The sequence below is a fragment of the Dendrobates tinctorius genome, unplaced genomic scaffold, assembly GCF_039654945.1.
Source record: "Dendrobates tinctorius isolate UK_male_01 unplaced genomic scaffold, ASM3965494v1 ptg000096l, whole genome shotgun sequence".
NCBI lineage: Eukaryota > Metazoa > Chordata > Amphibia > Anura > Dendrobatidae > Dendrobates > Dendrobates tinctorius.
This window is the reverse complement of record NW_027361764.1, coordinates 1,134,443-1,151,346: the sequence shown is the minus strand read 5'-3', so window position 1 is coordinate 1,151,346 and position 16,904 is coordinate 1,134,443. Positions and strand designations below refer to the sequence as shown.

Genomic DNA, 16,904 nt, shown 5'->3' with positions numbered 1-16,904 from the left:
CGCAAATGTAGGAGTGAGAGCCCCCGCAAATGTAGGAGTGAGCGCCCCCGCAAATGTAGGAGTGAGAGCCCCCGCAAATGTAGGAGTGAGCACCCTCGCAAATGTAGGAGTGAGAGCCCCCACAAATGTAGGAGCGAGAGCCCCCGCAAATGTAGGAGTGAGAGCCCCCACAAATGTAGGAGCGAGAGCCCCCGCAAATGTAGGAGTGAGAGCCCCCGCAAATGTAGGAGTGAGAGCCCCCGCAAATGTAGGAGTGAGCACCCTCGCAAATGTAGGAGTGAGCGCCCCCGCAAATGTAGGAGCGAGAGCCCTCGCAAATGTAGGAGTGAGAGCCCTCGCAAATGTAGGAGCGAGAGCCCCCGCAAATGTAGGAGTGAGAGCCCCCGCAAATGTAGGAGTGAGCGCCCCCGCAAATGTAGGAGTGAGAGCCCCCACAAATGTAGGAGCGAGAGCCCCCGCAAATGTAGGAGTGAGAGCCCCCGCAAATGTAGGAGTGAGAGCCCCCGCAAATGTAGGAGCGAGCGCCCCCGCAAATGTAGGAGTGAGAGCCCCTGTAAATGTAGGAGTGAGAGCCCCCGCAAATGTAGGAGTGAGAGCCCCCGCAAATGTAGGAGCGAGCGCCCCCGCAAATGTAGGAGTGAGAGCCCCCGCAAATGTAGGAGTGAGAGCCCCTGTAAATGTAGGAGTGAGAGCCCCCGCAAATGTAGGAGTGAGAGCCCCCGCAAATGTAGGAGTGAGCGCCCCCGCAAATGTAGGAGTGAGAGCCCCTGTAAATGTAGGAGTGAGAGCCCCCGCAAATGTAGGAGTGAGAGCCCCCGCAAATGTAGGAGTGAGAGCCCCCGCAAATGTAGGAGCGAGCGCCCCCGCAAATGTAGGAGTGAGAGCCCCTGTAAATGTAGGAGTGAGAGCCCCCGCAAATGTAGGAGTGAGAGCCCCCGCAAATGTAGGAGTGAGAGCCCTCGCAAATGTAGGAGTGAGAGCCCTCGCAAATGTAGGAGCGAGAGCCCCCGCAAATGTAGGAGTGAGAGCCCCCGCAAATGTAGGAGTGAGCGCCCCCGCAAATGTAGGAGTGAGAGCCCCCACAAATGTAGGAGCGGGAGCCCCCGCAAATGTAGGAGTGAGAGCCCCCGCAAATGTAGGAGCGAGAGCCCCCGCAAATGTAGGAGTGAGAGCCCCCACAAATGTAGGAGCGAGAGCCCCCGCAAATGTAGGAGTGAGAGCCCCCGCAAATGTAGGAGTGAGCGCCCCCGCAAATGTAGGAGTGAGAGCCCCTGTAAATGTAGGAGTGAGAGCCCCCGCAAATGTAGGAGTGAGAGCCCCCGCAAATGTAGGAGTGAGAGCCCCCGCAAATGTAGGAGCGAGCGCCCCCGCAAATGTAGGAGTGAGAGCCCCTGTAAATGTAGGAGTGAGAGCCCCCGCAAATGTAGGAGTGAGAGCCCCCGCAAATGTAGGAGTGAGAGCCCTCGCAAATGTAGGAGTGAGAGCCCTCGCAAATGTAGGAGCGAGAGCCCCCGCAAATGTAGGAGTGAGAGCCCCCGCAAATGTAGGAGTGAGCGCCCCCGCAAATGTAGGAGTGAGAGCCCCCACAAATGTAGGAGCGGGAGCCCCCGCAAATGTAGGAGTGAGAGCCCCCGCAAATGTAGGAGCGAGAGCCCCCGCAAATGTAGGAGTGAGAGCCCCCACAAATGTAGGAGCGAGAGCCCCCGCAAATGTAGGAGTGAGAGCCCCCGCAAATGTAGGAGCGAGCGCCCCCGCAAATGTAGGAGTGAGAGCCCCCGCAAATGTAGGAGTGAGAGCCCCTGTAAATGTAGGAGTGAGAGCCCCCGCAAATGTAGGAGTGAGAGCCCCCGCAAATGTAGGAGTGAGCGCCCCCGCAAATGTAGGAGTGAGAGCCCCTGTAAATGTAGGAGTGAGAGCCCCCGCAAATGTAGGAGTGAGAGCCCCCGCAAATGTAGGAGTGAGAGCCCCCGCAAATGTAGGAGCGAGCGCCCCCGCAAATGTAGGAGCGAGAGCCCCCGCAAATGTAGGAGTGAGAGCCCCTGTAAATGTAGGAGTGAGAGCCCCCGCAAATGTAGGAGTGAGAGCCCCCGCAAATGTAGGAGTGAGCGCCCCCGCAAATGTAGGAGTGAGAGCCCCCGCAAATGTAGGAGTGAGAGCCCCCGCAAATGTAGGAGTGAGAGCCCCCGCAAATGTAGGAGCGAGCGCCCCCGCAAATGTAGGAGTGAGAGCCCCCGCAAATGTAGGAGTGAGAGCCCCCGCAAATGTAGGAGTGAGAGCCCCCGCAAATGTAGGAGTGAGAGCCCCCGCAAATGTAGGAGTGAGAGCCCCCGCAAATGTAGGAGCGAGCGCCCCCGCAAATGTAGGAGTGAGAGCCCCTGTAAATGTAGGAGCGAGAGCCCCCGCAAATGTAGGAGTGAGAGCCCCTGTAAATGTAGGAGTGAGAGCCCCCGCAAATGTAGGAGTGAGAGCCCCCGCAAATGTAGGAGCGAGCGCCCCCGCAAATGTAGGAGTGAGAGCCCCTGTAAATGTAGGAGTGAGAGCCCCCGCAAATGTAGGAGTGAGAGCCCCCGCAAATGTAGGAGTGAGCGCCCCCGCAAATGTAGGAGTGAGAGCCCCTGTAAATGTAGGAGTGAGAGCCCCCGCAAATGTAGGAGTGAGAGCCCCCGCAAATGTAGGAGTGAGAGCCCCCGCAAATGTAGGAGCGAGCGCCCCCGCAAATGTAGGAGTGAGAGCCCCCGCAAATGTAGGAGTGAGAGCCCCTGTAAATGTAGGAGTGAGAGCCCCCGCAAATGTAGGAGTGAGAGCCCCCGCAAATGTAGGAGTGAGAGCCCCCGCAAATGTAGGAGCGAGTGCCCCCGCAAATGTAGGAGTGAGAGCCCCCGCAAATGTAGGAGTGAGCGCCCCCGCAAATGTAGGAGTGAGAGCCCCCGCAAATGTAGGAGTGAGCGCCCCCGCAAATGTAGGAGTGAGAGCCCCCGCAAATGTAGGAGTGAGAGCCCCCGCAAATGTAGGAGTGAGAGCCCCCGCAAATGTAGGAGCGAGCGCCCCCGCAAATGTAGGAGTGAGAGCCCCCGCAAATGTAGGAGTGAGAGCCCCCGCAAATGTAGGAGTGAGAGCCCCCGCAAATGTAGGAGTGAGAGCCCCCGCAAATGTAGGAGTGAGAGCCCCCGCAAATGTAGGAGCGAGCGCCCCCGCAAATGTAGGAGTGAGAGCCCCTGTAAATGTAGGAGCGAGAGCCCCCGCAAATGTAGGAGTAAGCGCCCCCGCAAATGTAGGAGTGAGAGCCCCCGCAAATGTAGGAGTGAGAGCCCCCGCAAATGTAGGAGCGAGCGCCCCCGCAAATGTAGGAGTGAGAGCCCCCGCAAATGTAGGAGTGAGAGCCCCCGCAAATGTAGGAGTGAGCGCCCCCGCAAATGTAGGAGTGAGAGCCCCCGCAAATGTAGGAGCGAGCGCCCCCGCAAATGTAGGAGTGAGAGCCCCTGTAAATGTAGGAGTGAGAGCCCCCGCAAATGTAGGAGTGAGAGCCCCTGTAAATGTAGGAGTGAGAGCCCCCGCAAATGTAGGAGTGAGAGCCCCCGCAAATGTAGGAGCGAGAAAGGTCCACAACTCCCAGGCCCAAAACGTCGCTGTGTGGGCAACTAGCCAGATGTGCTAATAAATTGCACTTTGACTGGATTTCTTTTGGTGTGCCGCTTTCATCTTGAGGACTATTTTTGAGGTTTGGTATAAGCCTGGAGGCCGGCACCTGCATTGTCTGTTCAATTTATGTGCTGCTCTTTCCCTTTTTTCCCAAAGATAGATAGATAGATAGATAGATAGATAGATAGATAGATAGATAGATAGATAGATAGATAGATAGATAGATAGATAGATAGATAGATAGATAGATAATCAGAAAAAAACAGGCCGCACTCCAAAACTTAAAGTGAGCCACCGTGGCTTTACTGGTCCCTCAGCAGCAACGTTTGACTTCTTCCTCTGCCTGACTCTTGGCATCTGTGATTTGATGTGTTTTTCGGTAATGTCTGTCGTCTGTACACGTCCCCTCTAGAATGTGCTGCGGAATCTGTCGGCGCTATAGAAATAAAACGATTCTTATTATTAAAGGAAAGGTGAATGAAAGCAGAAGAAATAATGAACCGGGAGAGAATCAAAGAACAAAAGAATGACAGATAAAGAAGAACAAAGGAGAAAAGTATAAAGAAAGAAAAAACGAGAATCAAAGGACGGAAGGAAGGAAACTCCAACAAGTGATAAAGGAGAAGAGAGAATGAAAGAAGATGGAGCAACCGAGGCCGAGAGAAGGAACAATCAAAGGAAGAAGAGTCAGGAAAAGAAGAAAAATCAAAACCAAAAAGGAAGAATGAAAGCGGGAAGCAACAGGAAAGGGAAATCAAGAGAAAATGAAGAAAAGACTGACTACAGGTGGAAGGATCAATACAGGAGGAGATGAAGGATGAGTGAAAGAAGAACCCGACATGATGGAACAAGGCGTCATCCATCCACGACCACAAGAACGAGCCGCTGTCACGGGGGGGCGATGGACGGATGTAGGAAAGAGACGGCGGCACATGTGCTGACACGTGACATGATGTAGAGAAAAGATGGATATTTCATCAATGGATGGTTTGATAATAATAATAATCTTTGTTTATATCGCACCAACATATTCCGCAGCGCTTTACAGTGTAACAGTTCATACACAAGTCAGAAGTAACAACGTTAACAATACAATAAAGCACAATCAGCCGCCCCTGCTGGTGAGAGCTTACACTCTACAGTGAGGTGGGGGAGATACAGAGGACAGGGGCGTATATACAGTGGCGGTCCAGCTTTAAGGGAATGGGGGATAGATAAAGGCTGCATGAGGCAGTCACCAGCCAGTACTTGTGGTGCTGTTGGGTGGGATGGAGTTTGATGGAGGGTTATACTCAGATAGATAGTGAATAGACTATATACATACATACATACATACATGTGCACAAACACACAAAAAAGGACTTTGATTATGGAATGTGATAAGCCGCTCTGAACAGATGTGTTTTGAGGGAGCGCCTGAAGCTATGCAAATTGTGGATAGTCCTAATTTCTTGGGGTAGAGCATTCCAGAGGATTGACGCAGCGCGGGAGAAGTCTTGGAGTCGGGAGTGGGAGGTACAGATTAGTGCAGCGGTTAGTCGAAACTCATTTGCAGAGCGCAGCGATCGGTTAGGCCGATAGACAGAAATGAGGGAGGAGATGTAGGGGGGTGCTGCACTGTGGAGAGCTTTGTGGGTGACAACAAGTACTTTGAATTGGATCCTATAATGAATTGGCAGCCAGTATAATGACTGGCGAAGAGTGGACGCGTCCGAGTACCGATTAGCCAGATGGACTACTCTGGCTGCTGCATTGACGATGAACTGGAGAGGGGAAAGTCGATTGAGGGGGAGGCCAATTAATAGAGCATTGCAGTAGTCCAGGCGAGAGTGGATCAGGGCGACAGTGAGGGGTTTTTTTTGCTTCCATGGAGCGAAAAGGGCGGATTCTAGAGATTTTCTTTAGGTGTAAGCGGCAAGAGCGGGCAAGAGATTGTATATAGGAGGAGGAGAGATTGGTGTCAAACATAACACCCAGACAGCACGCCTGCTGCCAGGGTGTTATTATGGTGCCGCCCACAGAAGAAAATATCAGATTTAGGGAGGTTAGGAGACGGTGGGAGCAGAAGAAGTTCAGTTTTGGAAAGGTTGAGTTTCAGATAGCTGATTAACAATGATGGACGACTGTCATATAAATGGTCAGAAATGAAGAATGGATAAATGCTTGGGAGATCACAGATGATGGACAGATTATAAGCAGTGATGGTTGGCTGGTTGGAAGATCAGGGATGATAGATCAACTTCTTCCGACAAGCCTACAACCTGCAGTAACCACCGATCCACCAAACCGCTGCATGACCAGCTCTACCCTCGCCTACTGTATCCTCACCCATCCCTTGTAGATTGTGAGCCCTCGCAGGCAGGGTCCTCTCTCCTCCTGGACCAGTCGTGACTTGTATTGTCCATGATTATTGTACTTGTTGTTATTATGTACTCCCCTCCTCACATGTAAAGCGCCATGGAATAAATTGCGTTACAACAATAAATAATAATAATAGATAACTTACTATGTAGGTTGCTAGAGATGCAGGGATCATCAGCACTCATGGATGGTTGGAAGATTAACAATGATGAATGGTTACATGATGATCAGGTATGACAGATAGCTTGACATATGGATGGGCAGAGATGACGAGTGACTAGATAAATGGGTGATCACCAATGATGGCTGGAAAACGAGGGATGACAGATGATTTGCCATGCGGACTCTCTGAGATGCTTAGATACATGGATAATCAATGACGACAGATGGCTTGTCATGTGGATGATAAGAGATGATGAATGGCTTGATAAATTGGTAATGATTGGTGGATGGTTTGGTGAACATGGATGACTGACAAATGGTTGGATCAGTTAGATTAAACCTTGTGACGGCAGCTGAACATAGAAGAGGAACTAGCAGAACTTTGTGCTACAGTCCTGCTCATAGAAGGTAATATTTTCCCAGTAACAGTTCCTTTTCTGGCAATTCTAGCTACTCGATTCAGTGAAGCTTTGCTGATCTACTTGCAGCTTTCACCTTTTTGCTCTTGTGACATTTCTCTTCCATGTGGTGCCATTGCTGACAACATGAAATAGGAAGGTGTTTACTTTGTTAGGCGTTACCCTCTTATACGCCCCTATCGGCTGGACACCGGTGTAATGAATAAATGGGTGAATTTTTATTAATTACGATTTTCTAGTCTAAACATTAGCTTTTCTTCTAAGACTTTCGGTGGGATGTACTCAATTTTGGTATTGAATGAATTTGTTGAAAACTTACTTTTTTCTATCAATTGTCCACGTGTGGCAGTATCCTGTAGTATGGCATCCCATAAAAAATGTTTTGAAAGGAAACTAAAAGGTTTTCTAACAAGCACTGTATATGCTATAGGTACTTTTACTGGTGGAACGCTAATCATTAGTAATATATTTGATGATTACTTTGTAATTTTGTATTGGGACCATTGATCGGAGCTCCATACCTGAAATTTTCCTTTCTTGACTCTTGTCACTTATATATTTGTAATATGTAATAAAATTATTTTTTTTTATGAATCTTTAGTGTATTTAAATTACTGCTTTAAGGTCCTTTGTAGGGTCCTCCCTGGGAATGCATTCCAATACTGGCTGACCACCATTACCAACAAGACCCTTTTTCCAGCTCCAGACCCTTCAGTTGCTTCCAAACACTTCTATTTCTAGACCTCTCTGTTCTCCATACTCCACTGTCCTTCACTGTCCATTGAAGGTACATCCCTCACCCCCAGATCCGTTTCTAGACGCCTTCTGTTATTTCAAGACCCCTGTCCCTTTAAGACGTTGGTCCTCTCCAGATTCCTGTGTCCTTTAATGGACCCATCTGTTACTTCTAAGAACCTGCTTTCCTTTCAAGATATGTGTTTTTTTTCGGAACCCCTCTGCTCATGTCTAAGCTCCATCCAGCTTCAGACCCAGTCTCCACAAGGTCCCTCTGTCTTCACTTAGAACTTTCAATCCACTCCATACTCATCTAATACTGTTACCTCCAGAAGCCACAGCCAACTCTAGACTCCTCTGCTCCCTGCTGACTCCACTTTCTCCTCCTAGCCCTGTTTTCTTTCACACTTCTATGTGTCCTTCTGCAGTCTTTTGTCTCCTTCAGACACCCTTGGTCTTTCTCCTGACCCTTTTGCCTCAGGAAAGTTTTTGTTACTTGAATACTTTTGTGTTTTCTTCAGAATCATGTGCCATTTTTGACACTCCTCTGCATCTGTCCCCAAGGACTCCTTTGTCCCCCCTTGACTGCTCTGTCTCCAAACTCCTAATAGATCCAAACAATTGTCGCTTCTAAATCCTTTTCACAGCATCCAAACTCATCTGTCTCCTCCAGACCCCTATGCTCCCTTTCAGATTCAACTGTCCCCTCCAAATCTCTACGCCAGATTCCAGATTCATGCCACTACTTCAGACCCTTATGCCCTTTCCAGATTTCTCCGTCTCCTCCAGAACCCTGTACCCCCTTTCAGATTTCTGTGCCTCATCCAGACACCTATGCCATCTTCCGGATTCGTCTGTCTCCTCTATACACTTATGATTCTTTCCACATTTCTCTGTCCCCTCCGGATCCTCAATCCCACTATCAGAATCCTCAGTCTCCTCTAGATCTCTATGTCCTCTTCCGGATTCCTCTGTCTTCTCTATACACCTACGATTCTTTCCACATTCCCCTCCAGACCCCCAATCCCACTATCAGATTCATCTGTCTCCTCTAGATCTCTATGTCCTCTTCCGGATTCCTCTGTCTCCTCGATTTCTATACCATCTTCCGGATTCCTCGGTCTCCTCTATACACCTAAGATTCTTTCCCCATTCTTTTGTCCCCTCCAGACCCCCAATCCCACTATCAGATCCCTCTGTCTCCTTTCGATCTCTATGTCCTTTTCCAGATTCCTCTGTCTCCTGTAGATCTCTATGCCATCTTTCTGATTCCTCTGTCTCCTCTATACACCTATGATTCTTTCCACATTCCTTTGTCCCCTCCAGACCCTCAATCCCACTTTCAGATTTCTCTGTCTCCTTTAGATCTCTATGTCCTCTTCCGGATTCCTCTGTCTCCTCTAGATCTCTATGCCATCTTCCGGATTCTTCTGTCTCCTCTATACACCTATGATTCTTTCCCCATTCTTTTGTCCCCTCCAGACCCTCAATCCCACTATCAGATTCCTCTGTCTCCTTTAGATCTCTATGTCCTTTTCCGGATTTCTCTGTCTCCTTTAGATCTCTATGTCCTCTTCCGGATTCCTCTGTCTCCTCTAGATCTCTATGCCATCTTCTGGATTCCTCTGTCTCCTCTAGATCTCTATGCCATCTTCTGGATTCCTCTGTCTCCTCTATACACCTATGATTCTTTCCACATTCCTTTGTCCCCTCCAGACCCCCAATCCCACTATCAGATCCCTCTGTCTCCTTTCGATCTCTATGTCCTTTTCCGGATTCCTCTGTCTCCTCTAGATCTCTATGCCATCTTCCGGATTCCTCTGTCTCCTCTATACACTTATGATTCTTTCCACATTCCTTTGTCCCCTCCAGACCCTCAATCCCACAATCAGATTCCTCTGCCTCCTTTAGATCTCTATGTCTGCTTCCGGATTTCTCTGTCTCCTCTAGATCTCTATGCCATCTTCCGGATTCCTCTGTCTCCTCTATACACCTATGATTCTTTCCACATTCCTTTGTCCCCTCCAGACCCTCAATCCCACTATCAGATTCCTCTGTCTACTTTAGATCTCTATGTGCTTTTCTGGATTCCTCTGTCTCCTCTAGATCTCTATGCCATCTTCCGGATTCTTTTGTCTCCTCTATACACCTATTATTCTTTCCACATTCCTTTGTCCCCTCCAGACCCTCAATCCCACTATCAGATTCCTCTTTCTCCTCTAGATCTCTATGTCCTCTTCCAGAATCCTATGTCTCTTCAAGACTCCTCTTTCCACCCCCATCCAGATACCACTGGCTCCATAGACCACTCCTTCTGAACGAAGCACAATCTATCTTCCACCAGGGTCCCCTGTTACTTCCAGACAGCTATCATCTCTAGAGTACTTTGCCTCCTTTCTCCTCCTTCTCAAGTGACATTGTACAGCTGCCGTCACAAGATAGTATGACTATAACAATGACAGAAATGACTACTATTTTGGGACAGTCCTACCTGCTCTCTAGATGTTCCAAGTCCTCTTACCTGGGGGGCCTGATTTATAATCTCTTCTCATGGAAGAGGACAGTTGGTTTTTCCATTTGAATGATGTAAGGTTCATGTTTTTCAGCTTCTTTTGTTGGAAAGTCTTTGATGGCTGCTCAGTACCTTTTCTTCTTCCTTTGTCTTGGCCATTTTTTGTGTGGACTTCATTCTCCGAGGGTTTGTTGTCCTTGTCTACTAATAGAGATGTTCCATGAGCTCTCACTGGCTTTGTAGGGCTCACACTCACTGTCATTGGGGTAATTGTTCCTTTTTCTGTTGGTACATCTGGTTCATCGTTGGAAAAAGCTTTGTTACTGGCAGTCTTGTCAGTGTGGGGTAAACTGTCTAGATGAAGCAAGGGACTCACCGAAACTGAGTAGTATTCTTGACTTGGGTGAGCAATCACTTGATTGGAAGGTTGTACTGATGTCTGTTCCATGACAACTGGACTGGAATTCTTCCTTTTCGGTAGAGGACTTGTCTCTAAAGGTACTGTGCTAATTTGAGTTGTTACTGAGTCCAGCTTTGAGGTTGTTGCTTCAGTAATTATCACTGACAATGTTGATTCTGGAACCATCTCCGATTTTGTTGAATCTGGGTTAAGCTCTGATTTTGTTGGTTCTGGAACCTGTTCTTGTTGGGTTGCCTGTTGAACAAGCTCTGATTGTATTGGCTCCAAGAACAGTTGTGATGGTGTTTGCTCTGGGACTAGTTGTGATAGTGTTGATACTGTGTCCAGCTGTGATGGTGTTGGTTCTGGGTCCAGCTGTGATGGTGTTGGTTCTGAGTCCAACTGTGATGGTGTTGGTTCTGGGTCCAGCTGTGATGGTGTTGGTTCTGGATCTAGCTGTGATGGTGTTGGTTCTGGGTCCAGCTGTGATGGTGTGAGTTCTGTGTCCAGCTGTGATGGTGTGGGTTCTGGGTCCAGCTGTGATGGTGTTGGTTCTGAGTCCAACTGTGATGGTGTTGGTTCTGGGTCCAGCTGTGATGGTGTTGGTTCTGGATCTAGCTGTGATGGTGTTGGTTCTGGGTCCAGCTGTGATGGTGTGAGTTCTGGGTCCAGCTGTGATGGTGTGGGTTCTGGGTCCAGCTGTGATGGTGTGGGTTCTGGGTCCAGCTGTGATGGTGTTGGTTCTGGGTCCAGCTGTGATGGTGTTGGTTCTGGGTCCAGCTGTGATGGTGTGGGTTCTGGGTCCAGCTGTGATGGTGTTGGTTCTGGGTCCAGCTGTGATGGTGTTGGTTCTGGGTCCAGCTGTGATGGTGTTATGTCTGATATGAGCGCTGGTTGAGCTGTGCTGGTTTCCTCCTCATCTAAGCTTTTATCTAGTCATAAGTAAAGAGAATCTCATAGGGTAACCAGCAATAGTGAAAACTTCTGTAAGAGTAAAAAACAATAGCATGCAATTGGGATTTAGAAACCAAACTTTCAGCTTTATCTGTCTCCAATGGACAGGGGACAAAGTATTTTAGTACTGTACTGAGGTTGGAGGCAGAGGATTTCCCATCCTTTCCATATTCCATGGGTGATGCTGTTTGTATTGTGGTCTCCATTCGTTTGTTGGAATATTTGGTAAAATATATACATTCCCTCTTGTACGTTGCGGGACAGGATCATCACCAATAATTGCAGGGCTGTTACCATTATGGCATGGCCAAAATTAATCCTACACTTTCATTTCCCAGTAAGATGATGCCTGAGAGGTGACTGGTTCATTTGTTCTACTCATTTATGCAGCGCCATTAATTCCACAGCTCTTTACAGACATTATCTTCACTGTCCCCATTGGTGCTCATAATCTAAATTCCCTATCAGTATGTCTTTGGAGTGTGGGAGAATGCACATGACGGTTAGGTATTCGAGATTCCTGTTGGGTTTTACCCTCACCCTTTGCAAAAACTCCCCTCAACCCATACTTCCCCCTCATCTAAATACCATAGTCCGCCACAAAAAATGACTCAACACCGTATTTGGCTAAATTGGCCACAGGAGCCATTTATTAAAACATTTAACATAACAATTTTTTAAACGTTATCCAAAAAGGGGGGCGGTCCTCGAGGCCCCAAATTGTAACCGCCTCAGGTTCAAGTCCAATAATAAACCTGGCCGCCAGGTCAAGTCCTGCCTTTAGCCGCTAGGCACCAGCTCTGAGACACAAAGAGACTCGCTCGGCCACTATCCGTCATAAATTCCCAGTGATCCAATATTTCCACGTAATCCACCCAAGGGGGAGTCCAGGACCTTAGAGTCCCCCCCTCCAAGCTGCCAATTACTATCACCACCAACCTCGAGGACCACCTCCCCCACGCCACCCACACAAATGTTCTGAACCCTCAAACATTTGTGTCCCGCCACACCTTCAAGTCTTTTTCGATGCCTTCTTGTACCGCCAAACACCACAAGTCCAAACCAACCGTGTTCAGATGAACTCCATTCTTTCTCCAAAAATTTTCTTCTCCCAATTCTAAATCGATGTGATGCACCACAATTGCCCCATTCCTCACCATAAAACGGGACACCGCCCTATTTAACTTGATCCTGGCTTTATTAACACCGCGTGCCGACTTTGCCCCAAACCACACTTTCCTAGACACGATGTCGGACCAAATTACAAGCAGTTTGGGAAACATGGACCAAAGCCTCAACATATCAAATTTAATGCTGTTAATTAAATCCCTGCATGGTCGTTTTCCCAGGTCGTTCCCACCCAAATGTATTACTAACAAGTCAGGCCGCCGGTCAAGACGGGCAAATTTGTGAAATTCCGGTAACAATTGATATCACACCATTCCCCGTTTACCAATCCACCTCAAGATTGCCAAAGTCCTCGGCACGCCCAGCTGCCTCCCTTCTGGACGAACATCTGCCCTCAACGCAGACCAAAAGACGAAGGAGTGACCCATAATCCACGTGAGCAGCTGTCCCGACTCTCAAACAAAAATTGAAATATCACAACCAAACAAGCTTAACCAATGTAAACAAGCTCCCTAATCATATCATAGATGGGCGAACATATGAGCGAAATCTCACTGACTCCCAATGCCCAATCCTCTTAACCATGTCATCCCCTAACCCTCTCCGAGCAGCTTCAGTAGCTGCCCCGATCTGAAACAAATGTCCACTATAATCCTTCGCTGCAATACCCCCTTCATTCTAGACAGCGCCTAAATATAGCTATGAATTGGAAACGCGATAACATCGAGCCGTCCTCGTGCACTAACAACGGCTCTATTCCTAACCCCCTCCTCTGTAAAAATTGCATCATACAGCGCAAAGGGTATAGGGGGGAACCATGCACTTCAAAAAGCACCACCTTATAACCCTTTCCATCCAGATCTGTTTTAGAAGATCTCAGAAATATCTCCAGCCTATCGGCATATACATCCATGTCCTGTCTAAGCAACCCCCCTGTACGAGATTTGGAAGCACTGAACAACTCCCCTAACCGAAAAGCCCCAAAAAAGGCTAGCGAAAAAGCCACTTTGAACAGGACTACCTCGCTATGGGAATAGCAAACTTCCGCCAATTGCTCACCCAGTACCGATAGCACCTCGTAGGACACAGGACGTCTCCCATCAGTCACCTTTCAACCTTTACGCCAATCTTTTACCACCTGAAGGACCAAAAAGGACTTCGTCAAGTCCCATAATCCCCGGAACTTAAAGCCAAAGGTGAACCCTGACAAGAAATTGTTTAATTTTGGCACAGACCAACCCGATTCCCAATTGTGTCCTAATAACAGCAATTTGCTCTCATCTTCTAAACCCACCCTAGTCGAGACTTCCACTCCTCCCAGATATCCCAAGACCTCGATTAGTGAGCCCACGTTCCAGCTGCCAAAGATCTGGATAACAAATCTCTTACTTCCCCAACAGAAGGTTCCATAATTCCTCCGGACACGCCAGCGCCGTGGATTCCGCCTGAGGCGCCAACTCCCGAACTTGGTCCCACTGTGAACAAGAAAGAGCTTCAAGAGTGGGGTAATTCTCTCTAGGCGTAACATCTTCCGTAACCCATATATTGAAACTCAGGCCCACCCATACTATATGCTGAAGAACTTTTACCAAAACTTGATCAGGTGACAACAGCGAATTTATGGCTCTCATCGCCCCTAATAACTCACAACCAAAGCAAATCTTCTTATTCTGAACACTCCTTCCCCACAACGATAGCACCATGGTGATAGGGAAAATGTCACACAGAACCTCATTGGCCGACCAACCCTTTCCAACCCAACTCGATGGCCATTGCTCCACCAACCACATGCCTCGAAAAAACAAACTCAAACCCCTCTCTCCTGCTGCACCAACAAAAATGCCCAAAGACTCCACAGACACCACTGGTGCCATCCAGAATGACATCCCATTGTACGACTCCAGGAAAAGTGGCCAAACTTTCAAATCGTCTTTCAACTCTTTCTTCAACCTGATAAAGTGTGAAGGAACCGTGATTCCTATTGTAGCTAGAGACAACCTCCTGCAAAACGGTCTCCCCATCGTCATAATCCAACAAGCAAAGTTTAATTTGCCAAAGGCTAGGTTCACATTACGTTTTAGCAGCCCGTTCAACGCATAGCGATCGCGTTATGCTATACCCGCTAGCGCAGATGAATCATCTGTGCTAGTACAGATGATTCATATGCCGCTAGCGGTGACGGAGCCTCAGACGCTGCAGGCCGCGTCCGAGGCTCCGACAGCGAATGACGGCACATCGCGAACGCGTGCCGCTTTACGGAATGTGACGCGATGCGCCCGACAATGAGGCTTAATGGCAACGTTAACAGACTGCGTTACACCGCGCTATACCGCGGTGTAACGCAGTCCATCAACAAGCTGCCTAAAACACAGTGTGACCCCGGCCTAACAGAGATTGAACCTCTCTCAAAGTTACTTTCTTCAAATCGTGAACCCGACTCACTACAGCTCTCATGTCCAGCAATTTATCCTCAGGAATTCTGCATTCCATTGCGACCGTGTCAATTTCGATACCAAGAAAACTCAGTGATATAACTGGCCCTACGCCAAGGGGACCCTGAACTTTTTGGCCACACCCTCCATTGTATGGAGCAAAACAGGACAATCAGGAGACCGCCCAGAACCAAGAAGCAGAAAATCATCTAAGTAGTGAATACACGAATTAAGTCCAGACACATCCTTGACCGTCCACTCCAGAAATGTGCTGAATGTTTCGAAATAAGCACATGACAACAAACACCCCATCGGCAAACAACGATCAATATAAAAACCCCCAATGCAAAAACTCCCCAACAAATGCATGCTGTCTGGATTAACTGGTAACAGGCGGAATGCCGCCTCAATGTCTGTCTTTGCTAACAGCGCCCCCTGACCACACTCCCTAACCAGAACCTTAGCCGCATCAAAAGACATGCACGAGACTGATAAACTGACAAACCTTTTGGAAATGAGAGGTGATGTATCAACCTGAATTTATTTGGCTCTTTTTTTGGTACTATCCCCAAAGGTGAAACCCTGAGATTATCCATAGGAGCCGATAAAAATGGTCCAGCCATTCTGCCTAAAGCCACCTCTTTATTCAATTTTTCGGGGACCACATCTGGAAACTGTTTGGCCGATTTCAAATTTTTGGTTGATAACCTCACCTCGACATCTACAAAAGGAATCCTGAAACTGTTCTTAAAACCGTCCCGTAAAAGATCAGTTGCTTCCCTATCCGGAGACCTATTTAGAAAGCGCTCCATCTCTGCTAGCCGAATTGGCGCCACCCCTTTTTTCAGTTCCGTCTGCACCTTTTTGTTTCCCTGCTCTATAACATTTTGAGGACCCATGATTGCCACCACAGGAGGCACATTCATGTTTATATTTGCATTTTGCCCCAAATCTAAGTGAACCTTTGTTGGACGAAAAACACAGTCCCTTTTGTACTGCCATCGAGTGCCCTGACTGTCCCGAGCCCCCGATGCCCCCGGAAAAAAAGGTGGGATCCCTGCCCTGATCTGCCAGGAGCCGTTACTCTCATCCACAAAGCAATATCTTTATGATCCCAAGGAATGCTAGGACTGACCGCTTTCCGTTGACGAAATTGCTCATCATACCTAAGCCATCCCTGACCCCATAAACTCTATATGCTTCACCAATTGCATCCATGTAGCAAAAAGGGATGAGCAATGCTCTGGTGACTTCTCGCCAATAACATCAGCTAATATAGCAAGTGCTTGCAACCAATTAGAGAACGATCGGGGAATTAGCCGATACCGTCTCTTATCCTCATCCTCCTTTCTAGACTCATCTCTCCGCACTCTATCTAAATTAAAGCGATAAAGCGAGAGCAGTGAAAAAATTTCCACATACTCCCCTTTCCATATCCTTTCTCTCACATCCTGCTTTAAATGTGCACCCAGAGACCCCTCAAAGCAGACGCACACTTCGCCTTCTGCGGCATCATTCAACTTTACAGCCTCATCCCTGTCTTTTTCTCCCATGTCTCCCATGTCACCCAAAGACCCTTGTCCAACTGCCTCACCCGTTGTCATCGAGTCCCACAAATTCGTTGTGCTCCCAGCTGCTGCGCTCGGTACCACACTCGCTGGACCCGCTGCCAAAAATCCTCTTTCCCTAGCATTACCTTACCATGCTGACAACGGTGACATATCACCTTGACTATTCCCGGCTTCCCACAACCGAACAAACTCCTTCAAACCCCTCTCACGTTAACATTAGGAGCTAGTGACGTCTGAAAGTAAGGTATAGTGGTTCTCTCACCTGGCTGCTCGGGTGCTGTGTTCTCCGCAGCCGTCAATCCAGAATCCAGACGTTGTTGGTCTGCGCTTGGGTCACTAATGCTCTGCCGGCTTGAATCTCTTGCTTCTCCCAACAGCCGGACGGAATTGACTGCTGCGTTACTTCCAGATGCGGTACTCCTTGATGCTGAGTTTCGCCCTTCTGACCTTGCAGAAGGTGCTGGCCAGTGACCCGAATCCAAGGGTTCCCTCTCCCCCCACCCCGCCATGCCCTCCCTATCCCCATACATTAGAGGCTCCCCCTGAAAACGTCTACCCCTACCCTCTCCCACATCTGTATCCCCTCCAACA

At 48.5% G+C, this 16,904-nt stretch overlaps 1 protein-coding gene across 1 annotated transcript in view; it reads right to left on the bottom strand.

Annotated features, from left to right (window-relative positions):
- Positions 1-16,904, bottom strand: part of LOC141098873 (uncharacterized) — a 108,617-nt gene that overhangs the window by 21,890 nt on the left and 69,823 nt on the right. The window contains exon 4 of the mRNA XM_073586829.1: positions 9,838-11,160. Within this exon, the coding sequence (XP_073442930.1) occupies positions 9,838-11,160 (1,323 nt within the window). The remainder of the gene's footprint in view (positions 1-9,837; positions 11,161-16,904) is intronic.